The 25,983-nt window shown below is 43.8% G+C and overlaps 1 protein-coding gene across 18 annotated transcripts in view; it reads left to right on the top strand.

The window, feature by feature from the left end:
- Positions 1–25,983, top strand: part of MAGI1 (membrane associated guanylate kinase, WW and PDZ domain containing 1) — a 648,444-nt gene that overhangs the window by 603,750 nt on the left and 18,711 nt on the right. For 5 of the 18 annotated variants that reach the window (XM_059161441.1, XM_059161437.1, XM_059161436.1 and 2 more), the window contains 6 exons: positions 9,507–9,723; positions 13,567–13,650; positions 16,502–16,593; positions 18,549–18,741; positions 21,040–21,333; positions 24,307–24,510. In XM_059161441.1, the coding sequence (XP_059017424.1) occupies positions 9,507–9,723; positions 13,567–13,650; positions 16,502–16,593; positions 18,549–18,741; positions 21,040–21,333; positions 24,307–24,510 (1,084 nt within the window). The remainder of the gene's footprint in view (positions 1–9,506; positions 9,724–13,566; positions 13,651–16,501; positions 16,594–18,548; positions 18,742–21,039; positions 21,334–24,306; positions 24,511–25,983) is intronic. The other 13 variants (XM_059161442.1, XM_059161438.1, XM_059161450.1 and 10 more) reach the window with 7 other exon arrangements.

Here is a 25,983-nt window from a genome sequence, read left to right as displayed (position 1 = left end):
AACAAATTAAAATGCTACTTCAAAACTCAAAATCTGGAACTACAATGCCTGTGAAATTGATCCGGGAGAAAGAAGCTTCCCCATTCATTAACATTAGGACAGAGAGGGGGTACTTTCACAGGGCTTGGGCTATTGGGGAGAGGGAAAATGTGCAGCTTTCTGCCATCTGGGGAAGGAGAACCTTTAAAACTTTGCAGCTCACTGGGGCTACAGCGGGATTCTTTCCACCTGTCTGCAAGCCTGGTGGCGAGAGGCAGAAGTTTATTAGGGAGATGAGAGAGGGAGCTTCCTGCATTCTTAAACTCCGTTCCTAAGTTGTCCAAAGAGAAAAACCTGCAATAATTGATGGGATTCCAGTGGCACAGGGCTGTGGCGACCGGAACATGTGACTCTAGGGCTGCTTTCCTTGTCAGTTCGCGTTAATGTTTCAGCTGAAAAGTGCTGGTAGGTGTCGACATCGGAACCACAGAGATGCCAATGTGTGCTTGTGTGTGGGGTGTGTGTGTGTGTGTGTGTGTACAGGCACACACATGGCATATGTGTGTCCTTGTGCCTCGGTCATAGTCAGAAGCCTATTCAGCCTTCAGAAAAGAAGCAGATCTGGAAGATCTGTCACAGAAGCTTCTGTTAGCCAGTCTTTTTTCTCCCACACCCTCAAGCATGCCGTGTGATGCACGGACTTCTTTTACACACCCAATGGGAATGGAGTCTTAACAAGGAGCATTGGGGGGGGGGTACGAGTTTTGCACAGGGAGCACCACATCAGGTACCAAGGGGTTCTTTTCGGGTTTGCATCCTGTTTAAACTTCCTTGGCCGAAGGATTTCTTCTGCATCGTTTCTTCCCCAAAGTGTTTGGGGATTCACTGCTGAACTCAAAGGAATATCAAACAGGTATAGAGCCTATATTCACCAAGTCAGTTAAGAGAATTCCCTGTGACGGTTTATTTTTGTAGAAGCCGTGTCATTAGCAAGCAGCAAGCCAATTACTCCGGCTGCATTCCTAGGAAAAAAAGCGTTCTTAACGGCTTTGCCCACAGTCTGCTGGCTCTTAATTACCACAAGCTAAGAGACTGGTGTGTTGCTGGGTTCGAGAAGAACAAGCCCCCAGCCTGGGGCTTGTCCTTACCTGATTTCTGTGCCAGGACGGGGATGATGGTTTTCACAGCATTGCTGGCACACCCGGGCAGCTGCCGTACAGAATTCGGAACTCTGAGCCAAGGTCCGCTGTTGGCGGTCAAGCGTTGCTAACATCTGTGATCCGTGGGAGCTCTGGACAGGTGGGTTGAAAGCTGGTTCCCTTCCCCAGTTTGAATTTTGATGATGTCCTGCCAGAGAGACGGATGATGGTGGGATTTCTCTGGTGGGCTTGGGAGGAGTCCCTGAGAAAGCTGGATGTCGTGGTCCCAGACAGCCAGTCGTACAATGGCACATAGGGTTAGTTGTGCAGGCTCCGTAATGAATGCACGTGGACAGTGCCTGAGGTTGTGATATGCTGAGATTTACCGTTAGTCTGTGAATATACCGTCTTGACCCGGGACCATGTTTCTTCTCTCCTCTTCCTGACATTGTTGGCTTGCTCATGTGACTGACAGCTCCTTCTTGTCCTCATACTTTTTTTTTTTTTAATGTTTTCAATAATTAAGTAGTTGGGCTTTTATTAGAACAAAGGGACTTTTTGATCTTGTTTCCCGTTCTGGGCAAGCTCTACAGCGTACTTTTCATAAGCAGTTTCTTCTATTAGATTTAGCTTACATGTTGAGTTTATGGATTCTATACTCCCTGGGAACAATGGCCGTGTCTTAATAAAATGTTATTAATGTAATACCTGGACAGCCATAACATTAGGAATTTTCCCGCCAAATGGAAGAGACAAAAATGAGACAAAAGTAAAAATAATAGTTGCTGTCAGGTTTTTTAGACCTCACTAGGAAACGGATCCTGAGGCCCAATTTAATCATCCTGACTGGAAACTTACCTACCTGAGACTCTCGTTCTAAATCACACAGGAGAGTTTTGTAAGAATTTAAAACTCTAGGGGCGCCTGGCCGTCTCAGTCGGTAGAGCATGCAACTCCTGATCCCAGGGTTGTGAGTTCGAGCCCCATGTTGGGTGTAAGGGATTACTAAAAATTAAGAAGAAGAAACTGGGGGGGGGGGGGTGTTCAAACTCTAAATAGGCAGTAAGCCCTGAATTTTAAGGCAGTTTTCACTTTTGTTTTCTCACTACGTCATTTTTGAAGTATTCCTTCCTTTTCTGCCTTCTTTCATCTGTCCCATCTATCTATCTGTCCATCCATTTAGTTAGCAGTTAGTATCAGGAATCTAGTAAGTGTCAGATTTGGTGGGAGGCACTGGGAATACTCTGATAAGTAAGTTGGTCAGGTGCCTTTCTTTGGCAGCTTACAAACAAAAGATGTTTTGATTGCTTCTTTCAAAAAAAGGACTCATCGTCTCAAATCACCATAATTTTTATGCGCTTGTTTCAGCAACATGTATTTATTATCTTCTATATGCCAGACCTCTTGTCCGTATACAACAGGATCGAAGACAGAAAACATTCCTGCCCTCATGCAGCTGGGGAGAGAGAAGCAGTACCCACATAAATAGCCAGATCTATACAGATCTGCTTCATGGGGCATAAAGTCTGAAACTTTCAAAAGTTCAAAACGCAGAGCATGGTGCCTGGGTGCCTCAGTCTGTTAAACATCCGACTGTTGATCTCAGCTCAGGTCTTGATCTCAGGGTTCTGAGTTCAAGCCCCGCATTGGGCTCCATGCTGGGTGTGGCCCCTACTTAAAATAAAAATGATAAATAATAAAAATAAAAAGCAGAAAGATCATGTAGAACCAGGGACAAACATAATGAAAATCACTCAGCTCTTAATTACAACAGCATAAGTTAAACAGTCCTACAGAGCCAGAGAAAGGACCCAAGGTTGAGATACTGTGATTGAACTGTGGAATTTTTCCAAGGTCCCCAGCAGCCTGAGCCATGTAGGAAACCATATCTACTTAGCTGTTACTGTCAGATCCAAGAAAGCATACCATATCCATAAAAGACACAAAATTTTCCCAGTTAACTAAAAGACTTCTCACGCAAAAGTTTTCACACAGGGGACACCAAAGATGAGAAAGACCAAGGAAGCCTGTCCTCTTCACTGAACTGTCTGCAACAAATGCAGCAAGCTGAAAGGGATCAGTAGTGTCAGGTTTCTTTTCTATTGTCCTCCATTCCTTTCCCCTGTAAGGGATCCTAAGAACACTGCTGACAGCCAGTTGTTAAGAGGTGTAGGGAGAGATCTTTAGGGAATACGCCTTGCAAGTGACCCCAGCCAGATCACCCAACTTTATGGACCCTGCCTGTTTCTCAGACTCTCCTGGTTGTCATGAACACCTCAGAGCCACTTGTCCGACAAAGGAGCAAGAGTACAAGTCATTAAAGCTCCTGCAGGCTCCCAAGAGAAGCAGGGAGTGGTAGAGGGAAGAAGAATTAGGATCGTTTCTGTAGTCTCCTTGCCCCTCAACTTCTTAGAGCGACTCATACCCTCAACCCCTTGGAGTCTAGAAAATACATTTTGCCTTTTTATCAGATTTCTTTAAAACATCCCTGAGAACCACAATTTGTTTTCGTATCCATCGATACCTTCTTTCCTTCCCATTAATTCCTCTTCTCCGCCCTTCTAGAAGAGATTATTTGACTTAGACCCGTAAATGAGGAAAGGAAGAGACAAGGACCGTCCTCTGCTTTGGCTTGGAATCGAGTCCCTGATTTTTGCACAACCTTTAATGACATTGGCCTGATATATTATCAGCACTTGGAGTTTTTCCTGTTGTCCATGTAAATCACTGCAGTGGCCTTCAGTCTTGGCAGATAAGTGAACTGTAAATAATTTTGCTTTAAAATGGATCGATTTGTCATTTTTAAGCCACATGAATTCTTTTCATCATTTAAGCTCCTAAGTGCTGTCTGTATTCATTTGCTCTTCCAAGCAAATATTTTCAGCTCACTTTATAAGTACCTTCATTTTGAAATCACTCTGTGAAATACTGATGAGTTGATTTCCCCCCCATTTCCATTTACAAAAACCACTGCATCTTCCCGATTTCCTTGGCCTGTCAATAGTTAAGAAATCATTCGTGCTGGGAGATTGGTACAGTTTCATTTTAAAAGGTCTTATGACCCAAGTTTATGGCTAGTATGTGACCACGGACTTTTATGGAGTTTTGAAAACTCAGCCCATTTCTTTCATCCTAGTCAACTGATCTGATCTTTAAAAGTAAAAATTGCCCTTCACAGAGATCTGAATAGTGACAAGAGCTAACATTGGAAATATCCATCTCAGTATGTGGCACATCTTTCCAACTAGTTGTTCAAGCTGGAGAGCTGGGAGGTAGAAATCCATGTTTCTAAGAGGTCCTCCCCCAACTTTTCCTCTTGCTTACCCTCCCCTCAGTCATTCAGGAATGCCTATTGAATCTGCACCAAAAAGTCTTTGATGTCACTTGTCCCTCCCTGTCATCACTGCTGTTCCCTAGTGTAAATCACCTCGGGCCCCTCCCATGGACCACACAGTAGCCTCCTGACCGGCTCCCTGCTTTTACTTCTGTCCACACAAGCCTAGTCACCCCTCCGTAATCAGACCGAACTTTCTAGAAGTCTCTTGGCTCCTGGCAATCTCTGTTTGAAGTCCATTCGTGAATTTCATCTCCCCTGAGCTAAGAATGAATCCCAAACTCGAAAGTAGCTCACAAACCCTTGCAGTATCTGGTCTCAGCTCATCTCACGTCACCCTCCTCCCTTGCTGTGTCGCTCTGCCTTCTCTCTGTTCTTCAGACCGTCCAAACTCATTTTTGCTTTGAAGACTGAGCACATGCTGCTTCCCTTAATGGGCTGTTCTTCCAGAAGCTTCTCCCTACCACCTGTCTAAAGGACAATGCAATATGTTGTCTTCAGACTGTTAAGATTATTTGATTACTGTCTATCACATACATACACACACACATACACACATCTAAATACGCAAGTATAAATTCTCAGAGTTTAGGTACCATCTTTTTCTTTCTTATCCATTGTATCCGCAAGAATCTGGCTCATAGGAAGTGATGAGTATGTATTTATTGGATGAGTGAATAATGTAATGTTGGTAGTTCCTAATAAGGAGGACTTGTCTGGATGTTCTGTCATTTGGGTGCCAGATGCTTACACGGCGCTAGTAATGTGTAGAATAACAGACTTGAAAATGTATCTCTAACTGCAGATATTTCTCTTTGGGCCTGTTTCTCACTTAGAGAAATGAAGAGAAAGACAGTCCCATCAGAAGCAGCTCCGACCCTGGGCTGTAACTAGCTGAGAAGTGAGTTTGTTTTCGTGCTCCAGGTCTTCCCTGGGAGATAATCCAGGCTGCTGTAAAGGGGACCAGTTGTCTTTAATTTGAAAGATACATAAACTTGACTTCTCCTGGAAAGTTCTAGGCTCTCATCGGATAGAAGACAACGTCATAGCTAATTAGCATGCTCTCGGAAAGTCAAAAGGCATATTTTGAACTCTCATGCAAACAGAGCATAGCTTCAAAAAATTTTAGAGTACCAAGATATTAAATATAAAATGCATCTTCAAATTAAGTCATTTCCATAATTGAACTTAGGAAGAAGCACAGAGTGAGGTTAAATCTTATCAGGGGAAAAATCCAAACAGCTCCCAGATTGTTGTGCATTAGCCCATTAGTGTGGGTTTGAATGTATCGTTTAGTGACAGCTTTTAGTGGTGGCATCGTTTTTCGAGCATATTCTCAGGATGCTGCTTGACTTTTCTTCTCCAAATTTGGAACAAAGTTTAGATGGCATTTAAAGGGGATGCAGAAATGCAATTTCAGAGACAGTTCTACAAACTCATTCCACATTCTGTCATTTTTGTGTTAAATTGGACCGAAGTGAGTCATTTATTGGGAGGTGAGAAAGGGTGTTCAAATTTGAAAAGTGGCCCAAGCCATTTCTGGCAGACTTCATTTGCATATCCGGGTAATGGCAAAGCCGGGTTCTTGGTTAAACCTGAGATTTCCCTGTCCTCCATGTCAGAGATGTGTTACAGTGGGACAGTTGTCAAACGGTCTTGGGAAGCTGTGAGGTGACAGGCAGAATCCGAGCACATGCATCTTGTGGGCGTGTGGGTAAAAGCACAGGTGCGTTCTCTACGGGGGCTGGGGTGGGGGTAGAGTCCAGCCCTTCATCGGATTCTGGCAGTGGGGCAAGAAATTTTTTCTCCAGTTTAGGAGGAGGGAGTGAGTGGCCGAGATTATAGTTAGGTTTGCAGGGGCAACAGAGTGACCTCGGGAAAGAAGAATATGATGTTCTCTCAGATAACCCTGCAGTGTGGCTCCTTCTGGGTCCCGAGGAGGCTTTGGGAAGAGGGGGTTCTTAACAAGGGGGAGCTTGAAGCTGCAGGGATGGCGACTGGCTAACTGGAAATGAATTTAGTGTCAATGGGCCAATCCCCACAATCTGGTATTTGCTACTCATTTGAGGAACCAGGGTGAGCACTTGAACGGAGGGATACAGTTCTCTAGGTAAACTCAGAGCTCCTTCATCTGTTCAGTTATTTGCTTCTGTATTTAGACTATCTTTTCCTCCTTTCCTGAGAGGTGAACAAAACCAAAACGTGACCAAAATGAATAAAGGAAGGACGCCTGGCTGGCTCAGTTGGTGGAGTGTGCAACTCTTGGTCTCAGGGTTGTGAGTTCAAGCCCCACGTTGGGGGGTAGAGACGACTTAAAAATAAAATCTTAAGAAAATATAGATTAAAAAAAGAGAACGTAACAGTTTCCATTAATTCTCCTTACCAAGGTTTTTTTCAAAATAGAAATAGCATTAAATTTTGTCTTGATTATGACAAGCATTAATGATGCATTATAAAAAGTAGACAATACAGGAAGGTATAAGGGGGGAGAAAGACATCCCGAATCCCATTTTTTTCCTTCTGTGCTAGTATATTCACACCAAAAATGGGCTGGTGCTGCATGTGCTTCTTTATAATCGAGACCCTCGTAAAAACCGCAGTGAAGAGAAACACAGATTTCCACCCACATGGGAAAGAGAGTGCAGGGATGTATCTGTCATGAAAATTTCCTGGCTCCAAAAGTCTTCAGCCTGCCTCCAGGGGAAGCAAGAAGGCAGCTAGAGAGCTTCTTGGGGGCAGAAATCAGAGAACTGGCCCCAAGAGCCAAGTTTGCTGTCTGGGGGCAGTGGGGGGGGGGGGTGGGGACGACTGCTGGCTATTGGCGGAATCAAGGCTCTACTCCAAGTTTTTGACGTTCTGATCCAACCAGGTCCAACCTGAGCATTTTGTCCTCAAAAGGGAGCAGTGGTGACATGTGGGCTGGTGGTGGTTGTCCCCGTCCAAACCTCAGTGTGTTTTCCCAGTACCACTGGAGCTGAGTGAATTAAGCCTCTTCTAGTTCTTCCAAGACTTCTTCGCTAGTTTAGAATATGGGCCTCCAATTTCTCCTTCAGACACACCAAATACAATTGTATGTGGTCTATCTTGCTTCATTAACTCTGTGCCTAGTTTTCCTCAGCTTTGAAGCCTTACCAAAATCTATATTCAAATCTGTAATCATCATAGTCAGGGGTAAATGGAGTTTTTGTCCTCCTTGGGCTTTACTTCAGATACTTAATTTCAAAGCAAAGACTGGAACGGGAGGGAGTCAAGGGGTTGAGATTTAAACCAAGGGGACCTTGAAAATTTCCTAGGAGATGGGGAGTGAAAAGTGGAGGATACCTGGGGAGAGAGCAAGGAACGGTTTTGATAGGATTGATTGTAAGACCAAGGGGAAGATTTTGATGCTATACTTGAACTTGAAAGACCTGAAATGCTCTGGATCAAAGATCTTCTAAACCACTTAAAAAGCATATGCTATGCAGGTTCTGTAAGAGAGGATGGAGATACCCCTCCTTATCCCTTGACGATGCTCTTAAGCAGGTAAGTATAGGGATGTAGCATCCAGTGAGTGAGAGGCAGGGTTCCAGAGTTTTTATTTTGAATGGGAGAAACTAAACACCTGGTCTTACCACCCTCTTTTATTCAAGAAAATAAGAACTGAAGTTATTCGTATCCTACCAGGTATTTTTCCTCCCACTAGGTTTTGCTCCGCATTCAATCAACATTCAAAGAAAGAGCATTTCATAAAATGAGAAGGGTCTTTTGCTGAGCAGGTTTTAAGGAATAGGAACCTGCTTATTCTATTGAAGTTTAATGAAACTCTTTCCCTTTGAAAACTTCTTGGACTTCGGACAGGTTGCAAATCTGGCAAGGCTACCTCCTGAGGTCAACTCGTATATAAAGTTTGGTCTTGGTTTTTAAGCAACAACAGAGTCAGGAGATCAAGAGGTGAAATGCGATGCCTGCAAAATTGATTAGCTAAGAATTATGGAAGCTCTTCACATGAAAATTACTTATATACTTATCAGTACCAGTGCATACAGAATGCTAGGCATGATTTTTTGAAAGGTTTCATCCCTTTCCCTTATAGTAGAAGAACTTCTGGCAAAGCTTCAGGTAAAAACTGGGCATTTTATTATTGAAAGATGCAAAATGAGAAGTCCCCAGGAACATTTTTAGCCCTGATTGTATTTCTTCTGGATGTTATTGTGGTACAGATAAATCACCCCTGGTATTTTGTCTTAACATATTTTGTCAAAAACACGAGGATGTGGAAGTAATTGATACATGTTTTTATCTCTCCCCTGAACTTCAAACTCATGTACCCAGTTGCTAGGCCATCTCCAGATGGATGTCTAATAGCTCAAATGTGTAAGTCCAGAAATGAACTCTTCCAACTTCAGAGACCCAAGTGATCATCCCCTCATCTCCGCTGTATCCATGAAAGGCTACTGCAGTCTTCCAAGAAGTTAAAACAGCACAACCACCCCCCACCTCCATTTTGAAGCCATTCTTGATTCCTTTCTCTCACACCTTCCATGCAACCTATTAGCCAGTCCCTTGGCTCAACCTTCAGGATATAACGGGGATCTGACCGCTTGTCTCCATCTCTGCCCCATTACCCTGGGCCAAGCCATCATCTTCTCTCACCTAAAGAATTACAGCAGTCTCCCAAGGTCTCCCCAACTCTAGCCTTGCTCTAGGACCTTTTAAAACAACACGGGTGACCACAAAATAAGGATACTAAATTGTTACATCTTGTAAGGCACGCGCCCAGTGTCTTCGCTGGGAACCTATGATGAAAATTGGATTCGTTTTCTGCCACAGCCCAGAGAGCAATATGGTTTGTGATTATGTCTTTCCATCTGGCCCACCCCTCTCTCTGTCTGCCAATCACCTGGGGATTTATCTGCATGCAGCATTAGCTGGAGAAAGATGGAAGCCAAAATGTTGTTGATATATTTATGTATGTGTGCATAGACGTGCTGAACAAAAACAAGCTGATGGAAACACCCACTCAGAGAACCAATAACAGTCTCCTCTTCTTGCTTCTCTCGCTCGCTTGCTTTCAGCAACCACTGGAAAGAAAAGACAGCCAGAACAGTTCTCAGCACAGCGTCTCCTGCCACCGGAGTCTGCACACGGCCTCCCCAGGCCACAGCACACAGGTGCTCCCCGAGTACCCGCCTGCAGAGGCCCCCACTCCAGATCAAACCGACAGCTCTGGGCAGAAGAAACCAGATCCTTTTAAAATCTGGGCCCAGTCCAGGAGCATGTATGAAAACCGACGTGAGTAGCACCCTGGCTCCTGTCTTCCCAAGACCCCTGCCCAGGGCTCCAGCGGTCTCTTGGTGCCTCTTGAAAACTGATTTTTCAGTGTGTAAACAGGATAGAGGTAAATCACAGTGAGAGGTGAAAGCTTCTCAGAACAGTGACAGAATCTGCGGGATGTTCATGGAGGTCCGTTATGTGTTATGTTTGGGGTGGACAAGATGTGGGTGGTGGTCAGATAAAGGGCCTGGATAAAAATGGATTTATTTTTCCCTTCCATTAAAAGAAGTGGCAGATAAGAGCTGCTATCTCATTAACTCTTCCCTGTGTAGAGATCATGGCATGATCTCGTGAAACAGCTCTGATGTACAAGAGAACACAAATATGGTTGGTTTGGATGGCAGGAATCATGAGAAGGAGATTAAATGCTTTCTTAGTGGTCTCCTAGTTTTTAAGAATACTGGTAATTTTTTTTTTATATCATTATCAGTCTTTGTAAACATTCCCCTTAGAAAGGAAAAAAGAAAGCAGCGAGTGGTTTGCACTTTAATTATTCATACTGTGGTTAAGTGTGTTCCTTTGGCTTCACCTTTTCAATAAATATGAACTAGGGAGAGCATACGTCCTAACTTTTTGGCCCTGATAAGCCTAACATTGCCTTCTTGTTTCATTTCTTACTTTTTATTATGAAATGATCCCAAAGACCATTCCCAATAAATTAATCACCATTTATCCTACCATCGTCAATGAAAAGCTCCCAAGGTGCTTTCATCTTAGGGGATGCAGACTAACCCATTTCGGCGGTTGCTTTACTGACGGTTTCTCGTGGGCGTGGTTGGCCAGGATGAAGCAGCTCTGGAGGAAGGACGGGCACTTCATTTTCTCTTTGGGGCGGGGAATTGGAGAGAATGTTTAATGAGGCCTGGCGAAGGGTCTGAGTAAAAGTGGAAGAGAAGAGAATCACTCTGCCCATCCTCTTTGTTAACCGCCCCCCCCCCCGCCCCCATTCCCCAGTCCCGGAACAAGTTTTCTTTATAGCCATAGCTGCGGTGGTTTCTCAGGCAAAGCCCCCGTGGCCCCAGCCTCTTGCCACCCACTCAGACTTGGCTCTGAAGCCTTTCCTTTGCTGGCTGGAGCAGTTCCTCTGTGACTCAAACAAAACAGGGGAGTGAGGCCAGCATCCCCGTCTGAGAAGGAAAGTTGGCCACATTGCGGGGTGAAATTGAGCAGTTAGGGGGCACCAAGGCAAGTGTGGAGTCACGATGATTACCAAATTTTGGAAGTCACTCAGGAGTCCCTCCATCCTTTTCCTCCTCAAGGGAGAAATAGCATTGCCTTCTTAGTATAACAGTGTGGGGAATTAAATGAGCTGTTTTGGCTAAGGGTTCACTATGCTGACAAAAGCCAGATAATTTGAGTAGGAATTTATTTAGTCCTCAGTCTAGAAAGACCCCCCAGAGTCTCCCTGAGGCCAGTCCAGAGGAAATAAAGTTCCATGTGGAACATCCCTCGTAAGCATGGTTGCGAAGTATGAACTTGGGGTCTGTTCTCACCGTGTCTTCTCACTAATTGTAGTGATTTCATTGAACGAATGTTTCCCAAAGAGGAATATTTTCACATTCTTTTCGCATTTCTGTCTAACCATGGGGCTCCTCCAATCAGTGGCCTAACTTCAGTTGATGTTGACATATTGCTTTATTGACCAGGCTTTCGCTTTTCTCAATACAGGACATGTTTATGACTTTCTCATGTGTGAATTCTGGGATAAAATAAATCGTGTTCTGAAATCCTGGTCGGCATCGAGGATTGACAGATCCCCCTAACGCATCCATTTACTAGGAGACTCTGGCTCAAATGCCATTTTCACCTTGATGGAAGCAAAATTCCTTAAGAAATTGGGTATTTAACAAAAATTTGGTGTTTAATCAAATTTTCCAAAGAGTATTTTTTTTTAAATAAATAGTAAAATATGTACTCTTACCCCACAGCCACATGCTTATTTAAGCATTGAAATTATTCAGGTGGCTGTCAGATGGAAATATTTGGAATGGGGCCAGTTTTGTCTTCACTTTCTATATCATCTATGGAATAGGATCCAGCAACCCAAATGAGAATCAATTTCTTTTTGGTGATTAGAGGTTCCATAATTGAGTGATCGTAGCAACCTAATTGATGTTAAGAGTCACATGGATTTCTCCCTCACCACTCAATGAGGGTAATGATGAGACTTCTCCCCCCCAATGGTAGTTTGGTCTCTAGCACAGATTTTCTTCTTTTCACCGTACCTGCAGATGAATGTACCTCAGTCTTGTCTTTTTATTTGTATTTTGTTTTATCCCAGATCTGTTTCTCCTATTCCCCTTAGATTGTTTTTTATCTTGTCCTTTGGGGTAGGGGGGGGAGGGGTTGTGGAATAGAATATGTAGCCTTGTTAGATAGGATTCCCTGCCCCTCCCCCAAGACATACTCAACATCCTACTCCAGGAAAAAAACAGGGAAGTGGAAGTTAGGAATAACACTTCAGTTGGACCTAGGTTATCCTCTTTTTGAAAATATATTTGTCTTCTCTTTCATTTTATGGTGAAGGGCAGTGTGAAGATTAACATCATCCTTGATGAGATTCCTTCCCGTGGTCTCAAGGCTGTGCAAAAACACCATATTCTTGAAGGGCCATCTGTCACAACACCAGTGTCAAAATGAATCCGTCTGAATTGCAGATGTGTTAATGAGTCCCTTTGAAGGGCTTCCATGTTTAATTAAAAACAAAGGCAAGCGTGGAAGTCCTTTAAAGCCATGTTGCCTGCTTTGTCTTTTCTCTAGGAACATATCAATTGCTCACATGTCTTGAAAAATGACACTGATGCAATCTTATTAGTACCTGTTCAGGAAGACCAGCTAGCATACACCAGTGTGTACTACAACAGAAAGTCTAAAGCTTGCCATTGAAACAGCACCTGTTCACAAAATCGTTTAGAAAGAAAAAAGTCAGACACGATTGTGCCAACGTTGTAGACCTGTCCTATTCAGGAGAAACATGCTTACACATTTGGAATGGGTCAATGAGATGCTTTATTGTAGTGAGTTTAAGGATGTTAGTCGTACTTCTAGATTTTAAGAGCTGTGATGACAGTTCTTACTTGTGTTTTGTTCAGTTCTTGGCCAGATCTGATGATTTGTGTCTCTAAATAAAAGGCGACTCTGGGGGCGCCTGGGTGGCTCCGTCTGGTTAAGCATCTGACTCTTGATTTCAGACTGGGTCATGAGATCGATCTATGCTGGGCTCTGCGCTTGGGAGTGCGCAGCCTGCCTGAGATTCTCTCTCTTCCTCTCCCTCTGCCCCTTCCCCCCACCTTAAAATTTTTTTTTTTTTTTTTTAAAGACTACTTTGGTTGAATTGCCAAGAATTCATCTGAACAGGTATTAGTGCAAAAATGAATTCCATTCGGAATCTTTAAATAAATGCTTTGCTGTGGCAGTAACAGAAGTACTTTTTTTTTTTTTTTCCAAAAGAAAATCAGGTCTTAGACAAACTTGAAGTTCATGACTTGATTAAAACAAGGTCAGACGAAAATGCATACTTGAGGGTATAATTAAATATGAAGAGTCTGAGATGGTAACGGTCGTTGTATGAAATTCTCAGTGGAACAACGCTAAATACCAGCTTTTGACAAGAAAAGCGCTATAAAAAAAGGGAGTGGGGGGGAGCCAGAATCAAGCTATAGTCTTTTAAAATCCACAGCAGCCGTGACCTTTACTGTGAAAGCTTAAGTGCACGTTCCTTATCAATCCAACCTACATTAAAATGAACTAAGAGAAAGCCCATACATTAAGCTTTGCAAAACTGTGAAATTAATATTGCAGCTATGTCACCTTCGCCTGCATCGGGAGTGAGCAAGGGGGAAAGAGAGAGAGAGAGCAATCCCACGAGTTTTGGAGAATGTCAGAGTAAGGATCCGCTGAAAACTTTTCTTTCTCCATTATTATTCATACTGTCTGATGTTACCATGGCTGGACTGGGTGTGGGGTTGCTGGGGGACAACTGAGAAACGGGAGGGAAGAAAGAGAACTGCTCCCAACAGAAGTGTTAGGGCACTCTTGTTGACCACGCACGGACCAAAGACAGGATGAAATAAAACGTGATGGGCACGTGGGATCTAAGTCTGGAACTTTGTGTCTGTAGTAATGGAGACACCAGGAGGTTTCTCTGCAAACCTGGTGATTCCATTCTTTGTAATTATCAAAGGAAGTCTTTTGACTGCTTTGTTGAGTTGTCCCTGGCATTACTAAAGGAGGTAACTGCAGACATTGTCCCCTCTGCAGGGGCTTACAAAGGAAGAAAACTGGACAAAGTTTTCTTAGTTCTTTTTGATTCAGTCTCACAAAAAAAAAAAGGAAAGAAAAGGGTGATATTAATATCAGAAAGATAATTCTTCCCTGCTGCCTCCTGAAAACTCCATTCTTGTAAAATCTGCCCGAAAAAAAGAAAAGATTAAAACATTTGTTGGGGATGGGGTGGTCTGGAATCTTCAGTGCCCCTGAGAAGACGTGGCAGCAGAGAACACAAAAGAGAGAAATCCTGTAATTCTGTAACACGGTTCCCCACTGCTTTATAGATTTGGGTACATGGAAATGGAATTTGTTTGGTGGAAGAATATAATGGTTAAAATGCCAAAGTCCACGTGCCAAAAGACTTTCTTTGTAAGATGTCTGCGTTGGTGTATTGTGTCTGTGTCTGTGTTTTCCTAGCTCATCATTGGTATCTGCAACATCTTTGGTGTCCTTGGACATCTTCCTTTTCAACAGGAAGCTCTTCAGATAAATTTACCATTTCCCTCATTGATTCCCAGATGCCAGCGCTATTTTCCGATGGACTAAACTGTATGATAAGCCTACATCTTTTGGCCACAACCACCCCTACATACCATGACATCTGACACCTAAACGAGCAAATGAAGGCAGAAACTCACTACCTTTGGTGTCCCTGTAGCATGAGCAAGTGTTCTTGTGTTAAATGATGCTGAGAAAAATGGATAGAGGCTAGAAGTCTCTGCAGAGATCCTTCCCTTATTTGCAAAGGGCTCAGCAGACTTAAGGCAGACTCTGCCAGGAACCTAGTGCTGGCCGGAAAGCACCCGTGGTCTATTTTGGAAATAATCCTCCTGCCTGAGTGAACCCAATACAGAGTCCCAACCTGATTTAATTTGTTGTTTCAGTAAGGCTATTAGAGCAAATACCCTGTAGCCAGCTATCGAACAGAAAGAAAATATCATTATCTTAGCGTGCTCAAGAAAATATCTTTCTCTAATTGTGTTGAGGGGAGTCCTATGACATAGTTAACTGCATGTTCCGTGGGGTCTTACAGCTTAGCCTCTGCAATTACAATAAAAAAAAAAAATGGGCATAAAGCACCCTGTAAAGCCCGCGGCATTAAGATAGCTCAGGCAAAAATACTGGATTCAACTTCTCTGACTTGTACTTACCTGTTCATTTAGTTTCTTCTCTCTCTGTGTGTTCATATACCGTACATTTGAAGGCAGTGGGTGAGTCACTCTTGCCAACTTGAAATCCCTTCTTCCCTACCTCACTGCACAAAATTGAAGAAGACGAGAACTAAGCTTTCAGGCCTACACACTCCTTCAATCCCGAACCCCATTAATTAAGTAAACCAGAAAGTAGGTAGAACAGTATTTGAAATTCTCCTTTAGGGTTCACTGCCACTGAACCAATTTTTTCTTTAAGTAAAAGATGTATCATTTAAAAGACCATAAAACACACTCTTGTGTACATTAAAATATGAAAGAAGAATTAACGAGAAATAACTTTTGTATTACCTTAGTGAAGTGACAGAGTCGTGGTACATAGAACAGATTCAGGTAAATTTCAGGTAGAGTGAGCATCGTCTTATAGAAATGATTATTCTTCTAATAAATTAGGTTTTTATTTTATAGCTCAGGTCCTTACTGAGTTTTCAGAGTAAAACACCCAGCTACTGGATATTAAGTTGAAACTTACAATTTTAAAATCTCACAGGCAAATTCTGGAGCAAAGCCCTCATTCCAGAGATAAAATGAGAAAATACGGAAATTTGAGATTGAACATTTTTGTAGTCACCATTCTTGTTGAGACTATGGAAGCCTGGCTCCTTTTTGGTAATACGACTGAAATCATAATAAACTTTGAAAACTGGAAATATTAGGATGCCCAAGAGTAACTTTTGGCAAAAATGATCTAACAAAATCAAATTATTGGGTTGCCTATCTTGATTATTCTAAAGCAAGAAAAAGTGACATCTTTCAAAGGCTGAAAACTCTTTTTCGCTCTGGCTGTTTTCTTTCACCCGCTGCTCGGTATAACATCAGATGACTTATCAGGGCTTCTGAGTCCCCAGAGCAAGCTTCTGTTTCCATGGTCACTGTGACTCAGATGTGAGCACCCACTTTGTGGATCAGCACAGGGCGATTTTAATTTACTTAAATTCTCTGGCAACAATACCAAGGACAGTGGACAACACTGACTTCTGGCTTAGTCCGGGATAATGGCTTGGGCTTGATTAGGAATTATCAAACAGTGATTAGTCCTTTGAAAAAACGTAGGGCTCGGTGACCGCTCCCACTGTTTGTTTCCGCCTAGTGTCCTCTTGTAATTTTATCCACCCAGATTATTTTGCTTCCTTCTCTGTTGGAAAGCTGTCATCTGCTCAAGCATCATCAGGATTGTTCTATAACTGTGTTCACCTTAAGGGTATGCTTCCTGCCATCAGAGAAATCACCTCCCTCTTCTTCTTTCTTCTCTGCAGTTCCGGACTACCAAGAACAGGACATCTTCCTGTGGAGAAAGGAGACTGGATTTGGATTTAGGATTCTGGGTGGAAATGAACCAGGGGAACCTGTGAGTCTCTTGTATACCTCTGTTTTCTAAGATATCGAAGCAAATTGGCAGCAGTGGCAAATCACTAAGATTTGAGTCCAGTCCGGACTGTTGTTGCGTTTCAAGAAGTGTGAGTGAGCTGTCGGGTTTTGTGGAGCTCCTTTTGTCTTGAGGAAGAAGAGACTAGTTCCCTTCTTTAAAGTTTGTACGCGTGGCAATATTAAAAGTGGCAGCTCCAGCACCTGGAGCTCCCCACCCAAGAAAATGAAAACAAAAAGCAAAATAATAGGCATCAACTAATAAAACAACAGGCTTGGGCCAGATCTGTTAAATTGGCCGGCAGGGAGTGGGCTTTCAGTATTGAGGAGCTCATACATAGAGAGTGCTTGAGGAGACCTGAAGATCAGAGGCCATAGGACCACTGTCTTCACAAAGGTGGACAAAGAACTCTGAACAAGAATCAGGAGACATCCTACCTCCCTGACCCTCAGTTCCCTGACCTTTAGAATAAATCTGTGTCACAATCCAGGAATGTTGTAAAAGGAGAAGAGAGGGGCGCCTGGGTGGCTCAGTGGGTTAAAGCCTCTGCCTTCGGCTCTGGTCCTGGTTCCAGCGTCCTGGTCCCAGCCCCGCATCGGGCTCTCTGCTCGGCAAGAAGCCTGTTTCCCTTCCTCTCTCTCTGCCTACTTGTGATCTCTGTCTGTCAAATAAATAAATATAATCTTTTTTTTTTTTTAAGGAGAAAACTAAAGATAAACACTGTTAATTTCCTTATCATAAAAACAGCTGTTATTTTTTTGAGCACTTAAACTAGGTGCCAGACCCCACGCTAATGGCTTTTAACATGCATTTTCTCATTTCTCCATCAAGTCCCAGAATGTAGCCCCAGGTTCCAAATTATCAAATAAAGACACAGAAGGGGGGCGCCTGGGTGGTTCAGTGGGTTGGGCCGCTGCCTTCGGCTCAGGTCATGATCTCGGGGTCCTGGGATCGAGTCCCGCATCGGGCTCTCTGCTCGGCGGGGAGCCTGCTTCCTCCTCTCTCTGCCTGCCTCTCCATCTACTTGTGATTTCTCTCTGTCAAATAAATAAATAAAATCTTAAAAAAAAAAAAAAAAAAAGACACAGAAGGGTTAATCAATGTACTCAAGATCATAACCTTAGTAAAGGGGGGGGGGCAGGAGAGGGTCTCACTTCAGGGTCCACATTCTTAACCACTCCTTTGTCAAAGTTCTTTGTAAACTGTAAATACCATCTAAAGGTGGTTATAGCATTATTATCTAGTGAGGAGGCAAGGAAAACACAAATATATTCACTAAGGTTTAATGAGGGGTGAATGTAACAAGACACTAACTATACAGACAGCTCTGCATGCCACTGCTGAAAGTACAGAAATGGGATGTCAAACCAGACTTTGCATGATTCATTGCCTCATGGAGCAGAGTATTTACGGTACATTCCCTATTGCTAGGCATAGAGCTGGACCTGTAAAGAAAAGAAGTATTACTATTACAATTTCCAGAGTTTTCCAGAAGGAGGGTTCTAAGGTAAACAGAGAAGGAGAAGAGATTTTTGCAAATGCAGGAATAAAGCAATGTATTTCTACAAAAGGGAAAAAGATTGAGTCCTCCCCAGACCCCAGATAAAGTCAAGGAATCAACCAAGAAAACAGTTACTTTCGGGACGCCTGGGTGACTCAGTCAGTGGAGCAGGCAAGTCTTTATCTCAAGGTCGTGGGTTAGAGCCCCATATGGGGTGTAGAGATTACTAAAAAGAATAATAACAAACTTAAAAAAAAAAAAAAAAAAGAAATAGTTGCTTTTCCAATGGCCTGGGACCCAATGGGTGCTTAATAAATTTATGGCACAGAAGCAGACATGAATGAATGAATTGAATTGTTCTCAGAAATGTGAAGGCCATCAGTATAATAGTAAACCAAAAGGTCAACGTTTCATCCATCATCCAATTACTCAACAGATTTATATCGGTCATATCGTACCGCTGGGTGCTGCTGATACAGACGGCCGCCTGAGGTCTGGGGATGAATTAATCTGTGTGGATGGGACACCGGTAATTGGAAAATCACACCAGCTTGTGGTCCAGCTTATGCAACAAGCTGCCAAGCAAGGCCACGTCAACCTCACAGTGCGGCGTAAAGTGGTGTTTGCAGGTATGTTTTCATTTATCCCGTTAGACAGCGCTTTGTCACTGGATGCACAGAAGAGGTCCCCTTCCCGCGTCTGCCTCCTCAAGCATCTATTTTAGCAAATCTTTGCAAATGTGATTAAGCTCAGACTTTCCAGATGGTTTGCTTCTCTCAAATCCGGCAAAACTCCTGTCATTCAGAAGTACTTTGAAGTGCCATTCATGCACATTCAGCAAAACCTTCTAGAAGAGGACTGGTTGAATACATACTCCCTGTCCTCCTCTCCCTGCCAACCAGAACTTAGTCACCTCTCCATTTGATGTTAATTCTCAACCAAAAAGGTCATTATAAAAGGCAGGAATGCTATAGCTTCAAGGTACAAGAACAAAAATTAGTTTTGTGCCACCAAATAAGCTTAAAAAAAGTTAGTGATGCCTTACTCTGCTGTTGCCTGTCATGGGTGAGTTTCCTCTGTAGGAAAGCTGTAGCGATGGCTGGTTCTTGGCCATCTTTGACCCTTTTCCCTGCCTGCAAGCTTAAAAGTACTTGGGTTCTCAAAACATACACACCCTTTCCAGCTCAACTCAAATAAAACCTTCCCTGTGGAACCCTCAGAAGTTCCCTCCTCCTTCCAAGTGCCTTCCCGTTTTGGCATTCCTTCCTTGCCATTTTTGTGAATCATGGTTTCCTTTTGTATCAGAATCTGCCATTTTGAGACAGCGCGTTGTGTAACCGTCTCCTTCCCATTCACTCACCGACGTCTTGAAAACACACGCCACATGGGATGTTCACTGTCGGCAGCCCCCAGCTCAAAATAGTCAAGACAGAATGCAGAAAAAGCAGACTGTTGTATTACTTGAATTACTGAAGAAATATGACAGGAAATATTGTCATTTCTTCAGAATATTTGTGAAACACAGGCTTACAAATGAAATTAACTGGCCCGGTGTTGAAAAAAAAAATTGTATAACTCACTTACGTGGCATGTAATTAATTATAGAATTAAGATATCAGATTCCAGTGTGAGAGTCCTACCTTACTGAAACCGTGGAAAACAGTGTTAATCAGTCATGGATTATGCCCAGAGAGCTCACTGATGGCCTAAGAATATTTCTTACAATGGTATTCCGTGCATTCAGTAGCAGTCAGTTAGAAATAGCTTTTGAGATGGGATGAAAATGTTCGATTTCACTGATCCAAATAAAAAGAGCCATGTGATTTTTGTTTGTTTCAGATTTATTTCTTAAATATTAAATATTTGGGGGTTTTAGCACTAAGTCAAAGGCATGTTAAATCTGCAAGAGACATTAGACTGCATGCAATAAGCCGGTCACAAAAGGGCAAACCTGGTGTGAGCCCCTTATATGATAGACCAAGAGTAGTCAGATTCATAGAGACAGAAAGCCAAATGGTGGTTGCCAGGGGTTGGGGGAGGGAGGAATGGTTTGTTAGTGTTTGATGGGTACAGAGCATCACTTTTTGAAGATGAGGTTCTGGAGATGGATGGTGGGGATGGTTGCATGTTGCTGCGACTGGACTTAATGCCACTGAACTATAAACTTAAAAATGGTTAAGGTGGTAAATTTGATGTTTTGTATGTTTTACCACAATAAAAAGAAATATATGAAGGAAGAAGCTTCGGGAATAAATGTCGTAACACAAAACCTGAGCATACATTTTGTGTGTGGCATCAAATTGTTTTGGCTGTTTTGGTGTGCTTTATCCTGTCACCTGAGGGAACAATAAAACGGGGACTCTGAGGAAGGCTGACGGACCCAGGAGTGTGATCAGAGTAGGCGATGACATTTGGAAAGTAGGAAGAGAACCTAAGTGTACTTCTGAGGGGTGTTGTCAAGAATCCCACCGTAAGGTAACTTTAATGGTCCAGTCAACCAGCCCAGTCCCATGCAATGGAAAAATGGAAAGCAGCGCTGTGTGGCAGGCTGAGCCGCCATGTGACTCTTGAGGGTCATGACAGGTGAATGGGCGCTGAGTTCTGTGCTGTAAAAGTGGGGGTCCTCACAGGTGCGGACCACACCCGCGCTTCTGCTCCCCTTCCTCTGATTCGTGCCCTGGGAAGCAGTTCAGAGGGGCTAGTGGCAGCCACGTGGAACCTGAGAGCGGATGCTGACATTCAGTAGGTTGTGGTCCCCTGGGCTGCCTTCCCGTGGGCTCCCGGCAGCAGCTGCTGGACACGAGCTACTTAAGGGAGAAGGGGCTGAGGCCTCCTTGCAATGCTGTGGCGCGCGGACTGCAGGCAGGCGGAGCAGGAAGGAGGGTGGCTGAGTCGGGCCCCCCACCCTCTCTCTCTGTCTCCTGCAGCCCCCAAAGCCGAGAACGAGGTGCCCTCGCCGGCCTCCTCCCATCACAGCAGCAACCAGCCCGCCTCGCTGACCGAGGAGAAGCGCACCCCGCAGGGCAGCCAGAACTCCCTGAACACGGTGAGCTCCGGCAGCGGGAGCACCAGCGGCATCGGCAGCGGCGGCGGCGGCGGCAGCGGCGTGGTCAGCACGGCCGTGCAGCCCTACGACGTGGAGATCCGGCGCGGAGAGAACGAGGGCTTCGGCTTCGTCATCGTGTCCTCGGTGAGCAGGCCCGAGGCCGGCACGACTTTTGGTGAGTGTCCCGTCCGCTTCCCCGGAAGCTTCCCGGGCTGCCCGCGGCGAGCGCAAGGGCGTTGTGTTGCGAAGGAAAGAGGGCCAAAATCTCATTAACAGAAATGCCTTCATGCTTTTCGCTGCAGGTAATTAAAGTCTTAATTGGGGATGGAGTCTGTTCCATAGCTTTTCCCCTCCTGAAGGTTGGATTTCTTTCCTTTTAACCTTTCGACTTCCATGCAGAATGCCTGTTCACGCGCAACACAACCTTCATAAATGAAATTTGCTTGAAATTTGAAGAGCGACCCCTTGCTAGTGTAGAGTGAGAAATCATGGGCAAAGAATGCCTTTGTGAGGTCTTGAGTAGGTGGAAGTTTTGGGAATAAGCCTATGGCTATAAAAATGCCTAGGGAATAGTACCAATAGAGAGTCAGCATCATCACATGAAGTTCCCAGTCGACCTTACTGTGTCGTTTCGATACTCTGTCCACATCTGAAATTTTTAATTGTTAAAAACAATATTTTTACCATTATCTGCTTAAGAATCTAGTTAAGATCTGAGTTAAGAGCTGTTTGTCTTCACTGCCCTGGAATCTCAGCAGGGCAGATTTTTCCCATCTTATCCAGAGGTTGGGGGTTCTAGCAGAATATGGAGAAATGCAGTTGTCACCCTCTCAGAAGGTTAACAGATGGGTATACTAGCAAAGGCAAACAGGACCCACATGAGTCCAAGAAACTCGTAATCTGTGAATCTATTAACAGATTATAAAAATGTACTCTAAAAATAATCCATCTTCCTCATTAGATAAAAAGTCACCTGTTAATCCCCCAAGCACATTTGTTCATTAATACCGAATAGGGTGGGAGATGGGGAAAGGGCTGTGCAGGCTTTGAAATTTACTCCGCTGCTTCCCAAATGACTTGTCCACAAGAGTCTGATAACCAGTGGCCCAGGTCACTGGTGACTAAGAACAGGCAAAGTGCTCCTTCCCTTCAGCTTTCTGATCCGGTAGAACTCCGTTTACCATCATGTAGTCTTTGTATGTTGCTTCCTACTAAAGCATTTCCCCTGAGGTCTGTTCACTTGCAGACTGAGTCAGTCCAGTCTATGCACGTGTGGCTACAGTAACAAAAACCATTACTAACAGTGCTTTTGGGAGCTCCATTAACGAGTTATCACGGCATGTCATGAATGGATGACTGGACACCAAGGCGAGGTTTGGGGGGTTTTGTTTGTCAATTAATTTGGGGGACTTTTCTGCTTAATTTAAAAATCTAAAGAAAGGCAAGGAGGGAAGAATTGCTATTGCTATCTTCAGATCTACGATTTGATTGTCCCCGTGCACCCCTTATGTCTTCAGGATTTCTGAATGGTCGGTTTCAGTTTTACAATGAGATAGATCTGTCAGGAGGGAGGCTCTGTTATTTAATGAATATCAATGTTTTCTCACAATCTGGTCTGTGATCGTTTTCCTCTGGCTCTTCTTAAACAAATTCCGCTTTCCCTAATACCTTGCATGAGACTTCTGTTTCAGACTACGCAGAGCTTTCCTCACACCTACTGTTTGATACTGTTCTCACTGGGTCTGTCCATGGAGAGGGGTTCCACTTAATCTGGACCTTGGATTTGAGTATGGAAGCCTTCCAGACCTGCCTTTTGGATTTCAAAAGACCGTTGGCTTCCTATTTAAAGATTCTGTGGCCTTGACCTTACATGCAATGATACACACTCAGGCAAAGATGCTGAAAAATCAAAGAAATTATAATCCCCCCCCCCCCCCGTATTTTATCCTCAAGGTCCAAATTATGACAGAAGTGCCTGCTTGGTTAGTTTCAGTGTCTCCCACATTCATATTATCATCCTTTCCAAAAGGTGACTCCTCTGCATAACTAGCTTCACAGTCCTCAGAAAGATGAATTCTCAAAATAGGTCAACGTGCATTTGATGGCAGACCCTATGTCAGGACTCAAAGCCAGTCTCCCTTCCCTCTCTAGAAGTTAGCGGTACTTGTGGTTGTGACATGGGGTGCCTCAGAGTGCAAGGAAAGCTTTCCTCTTCACATGTATTTTTCCTGGTTTTCACATCATAGATGTGCAATCACTGATCATGAGAAAGGAAATGATCAAAGGAGAGGGCTGAAGAAGGATTTGAACCTAGCTTTGGATCACTGTCCTTAGCCTGAGTAGATACCAGGTTTTCAGAGTCCAGGGAGGGGATTTTTGTGAGGAAGGAGGAGGATTTCAGACCTAATGAGCCATCGTGGGGGGGGGGGGGGGGCGCTACCCTGAAAGCATACAGGATGGGCTGATTGAACAAAGGTCATAAAAGGAGAAATAGGGGTCACGCTTGGATGGCTTTGTTGGCTTATGTCTTGTAATTGTGCCTTTTTCCTAAAGCTTTCATCATTCTGGATAGAAGGCAGCAAGACTAAGTGTTTGTCCATTAGGTGTTTTCGGGGGGAATTTTGGTGGTAGCAGACGCTCATGCCTTCCCAGACGTCTAGTGATTATTTTTTTTCTAAATGGAGAAAGAACAAACATTGGCAGAAGCTTAAACAGCAGCTGGCAAAAATGAAGCGACGCGAACACGGAATGTGTAAAAACATCCATCCCAGCGCTGGGCTTCACATTTGCAGACCCAGAATAAGCTGACAGCAAGTTATTTTGGGGCTTTTGAGAATCTCTGAAGTTCCTAAATCTCACCGATTTTGTCAGTGATCGAAGGAGGGAAGCTGGGGTTCTCCCCACATTTGGAGCGGGGCAGGGAGCACAGTGGGGAGGGGCCTCCGTAGGGCTGCAGCCCCTCCCACGCAGGCCCTGAGTGTTGCCCATGTTTTGACCATCAGCACAGAGCTCTCCTTTAATAACATTTGCTTAATGCTTTAATTAATTAACACTTAACCTTCTCTTTCCCTTTTCAACCCTTTTTCTCCTCCCTTCGCTATATTCCCACGTAACTTAAAAAAAATAAAATAAACACTCCATACCAAAGCAGGCAATGCATGTGTGGCTATGCCTCACAAAATAGGTCGGATTATTGAGGGGAGTCCTGCAGACCGATGTGGCAAGCTGAAAGTGGGAGACCGGATCCTGGCAGTGAATGGATGTTCCATCACCAACAAGTCCCATTCAGACATTGTCAACCTAATCAAGGAAGCAGGAAACACAGTTACCCTCCGCATCATTCCCGGGGATGGTAAAGTATACGTCTTGTGTCTCTCATTCCCTCTCGAGCTCTTTCTGGGTCTCTTTCTCTCTCTCCCTCTGTCTCCCTGTCATCAGGATCCATGTAATAGAAAAGGGTTGACTGAGAGGCAGGCGCACCCCTCCCTAAGGAGCTACCCATCCTACAGATGTAAGCCACCATTGCTAAACCCCGCCCCCCCTTTTACGTAATCCTCTGCCTGTGACCCTGTGTTGCTGCAGATACAAACATTGCAGAAAATCTTAACTTTCCCTATCTTATTTTGGTTTTGATACCCTTGTCCTTACAATGATAGAGTAGTTTGAATACAGGTGGTAAAGATCCTCTGATGGTCTATCTGGAAATCATTTAAAGTTTTGTTTTGTTTTGTTTGTTTTAAATCACTAAAATTTAACTGTATGAAGGGTGCCTGGCTGGCTCAGTCAATAGAGGATGCGACTCTTGATCTCAGAGTCGTTGAGTTCAGCCTATTTAAAGACAAATTAATAAATTAAATAAAATAATTTTTTTAAAGATCTTTTCTATTTATTTGACAGAGAGAGAGATCACAAGTAGGCAGAGAGGCAGTGGCGGGTGGGGGGAGGGGGGGAGCAGGCTTCCCGCTGAGCAGAGAGCCCAATGCAGGGCTAGATCCCAGGATCCCGAGACCATGACCTGAGCCAAAGGGAGAGGCTTAACCCACTGAGCCACCCAGGTGCCCCTAAATAAAAACTAAAATTTAACTGTATGATATGGTGACACCACAAAACCTACATGGTGACAATTCAGAGCAAATCCCTTTTTTTTTTTTTTTCCAGAATAAGTGAATATGCGAAAGGTTTTTGTTGAATAAGAGATCCTTAGGGTTTGTGCCTACTTGGTTTGTCTAATTTTTGCATGTGGGTGAAAAAAAGAGTAAAACCTCTTTTTTGATAGGTTATATCTGCATTAAACTAGGCCTGTTTTTGTTTGTCAGTTCGCTTGATTATTTGGTTAAATTGAAATCTTGTTTCTTTTATGCCATTGGCGATTCTGACCCCGAGGGGACATTTGGCACTGTCTGGAGTGGGTGCTAATGTGGGTTTAGTGGTTAAAGGCCAGAGATGCTTCCTAACCTCCTACAGCATATAGGATGGCCCCCACACAATGTGAAGTTATATAGCAGGAAGTATCAATGCTCATTATTCATTTCTTTTTTAAGATTGACTTACTTATTTTAGGAGGAGAGGATATAAGAGTGAACGGGAGGAGCAGGGGTCAGAAGGAGGGGGGGAGAGAGAATATCAAGTAGACTGTGCTGGGCACAGAGCTGACACAGGATTCAATCTCACGATCCTGAGATCATGACCTGAGCCAAAACTGAGAGCTGACGCTTCACTGAGTGAGCCACCCAGGCGCCCCACTCGTTATTCATATTCAATAAAGATGAAGTTGATACACTGATGTCACTAAATATACATTCTTCAGAGAATTAAGTCCTGAATA

This window comes from Mustela lutreola, chromosome 2 (genome assembly GCF_030435805.1).
Source record: "Mustela lutreola isolate mMusLut2 chromosome 2, mMusLut2.pri, whole genome shotgun sequence".
Lineage (NCBI taxonomy): Eukaryota > Metazoa > Chordata > Mammalia > Carnivora > Mustelidae > Mustela > Mustela lutreola.
Note: the sequence above shows the minus strand (reverse complement) of the source record. Positions and strands in the feature narration are given on the sequence as shown.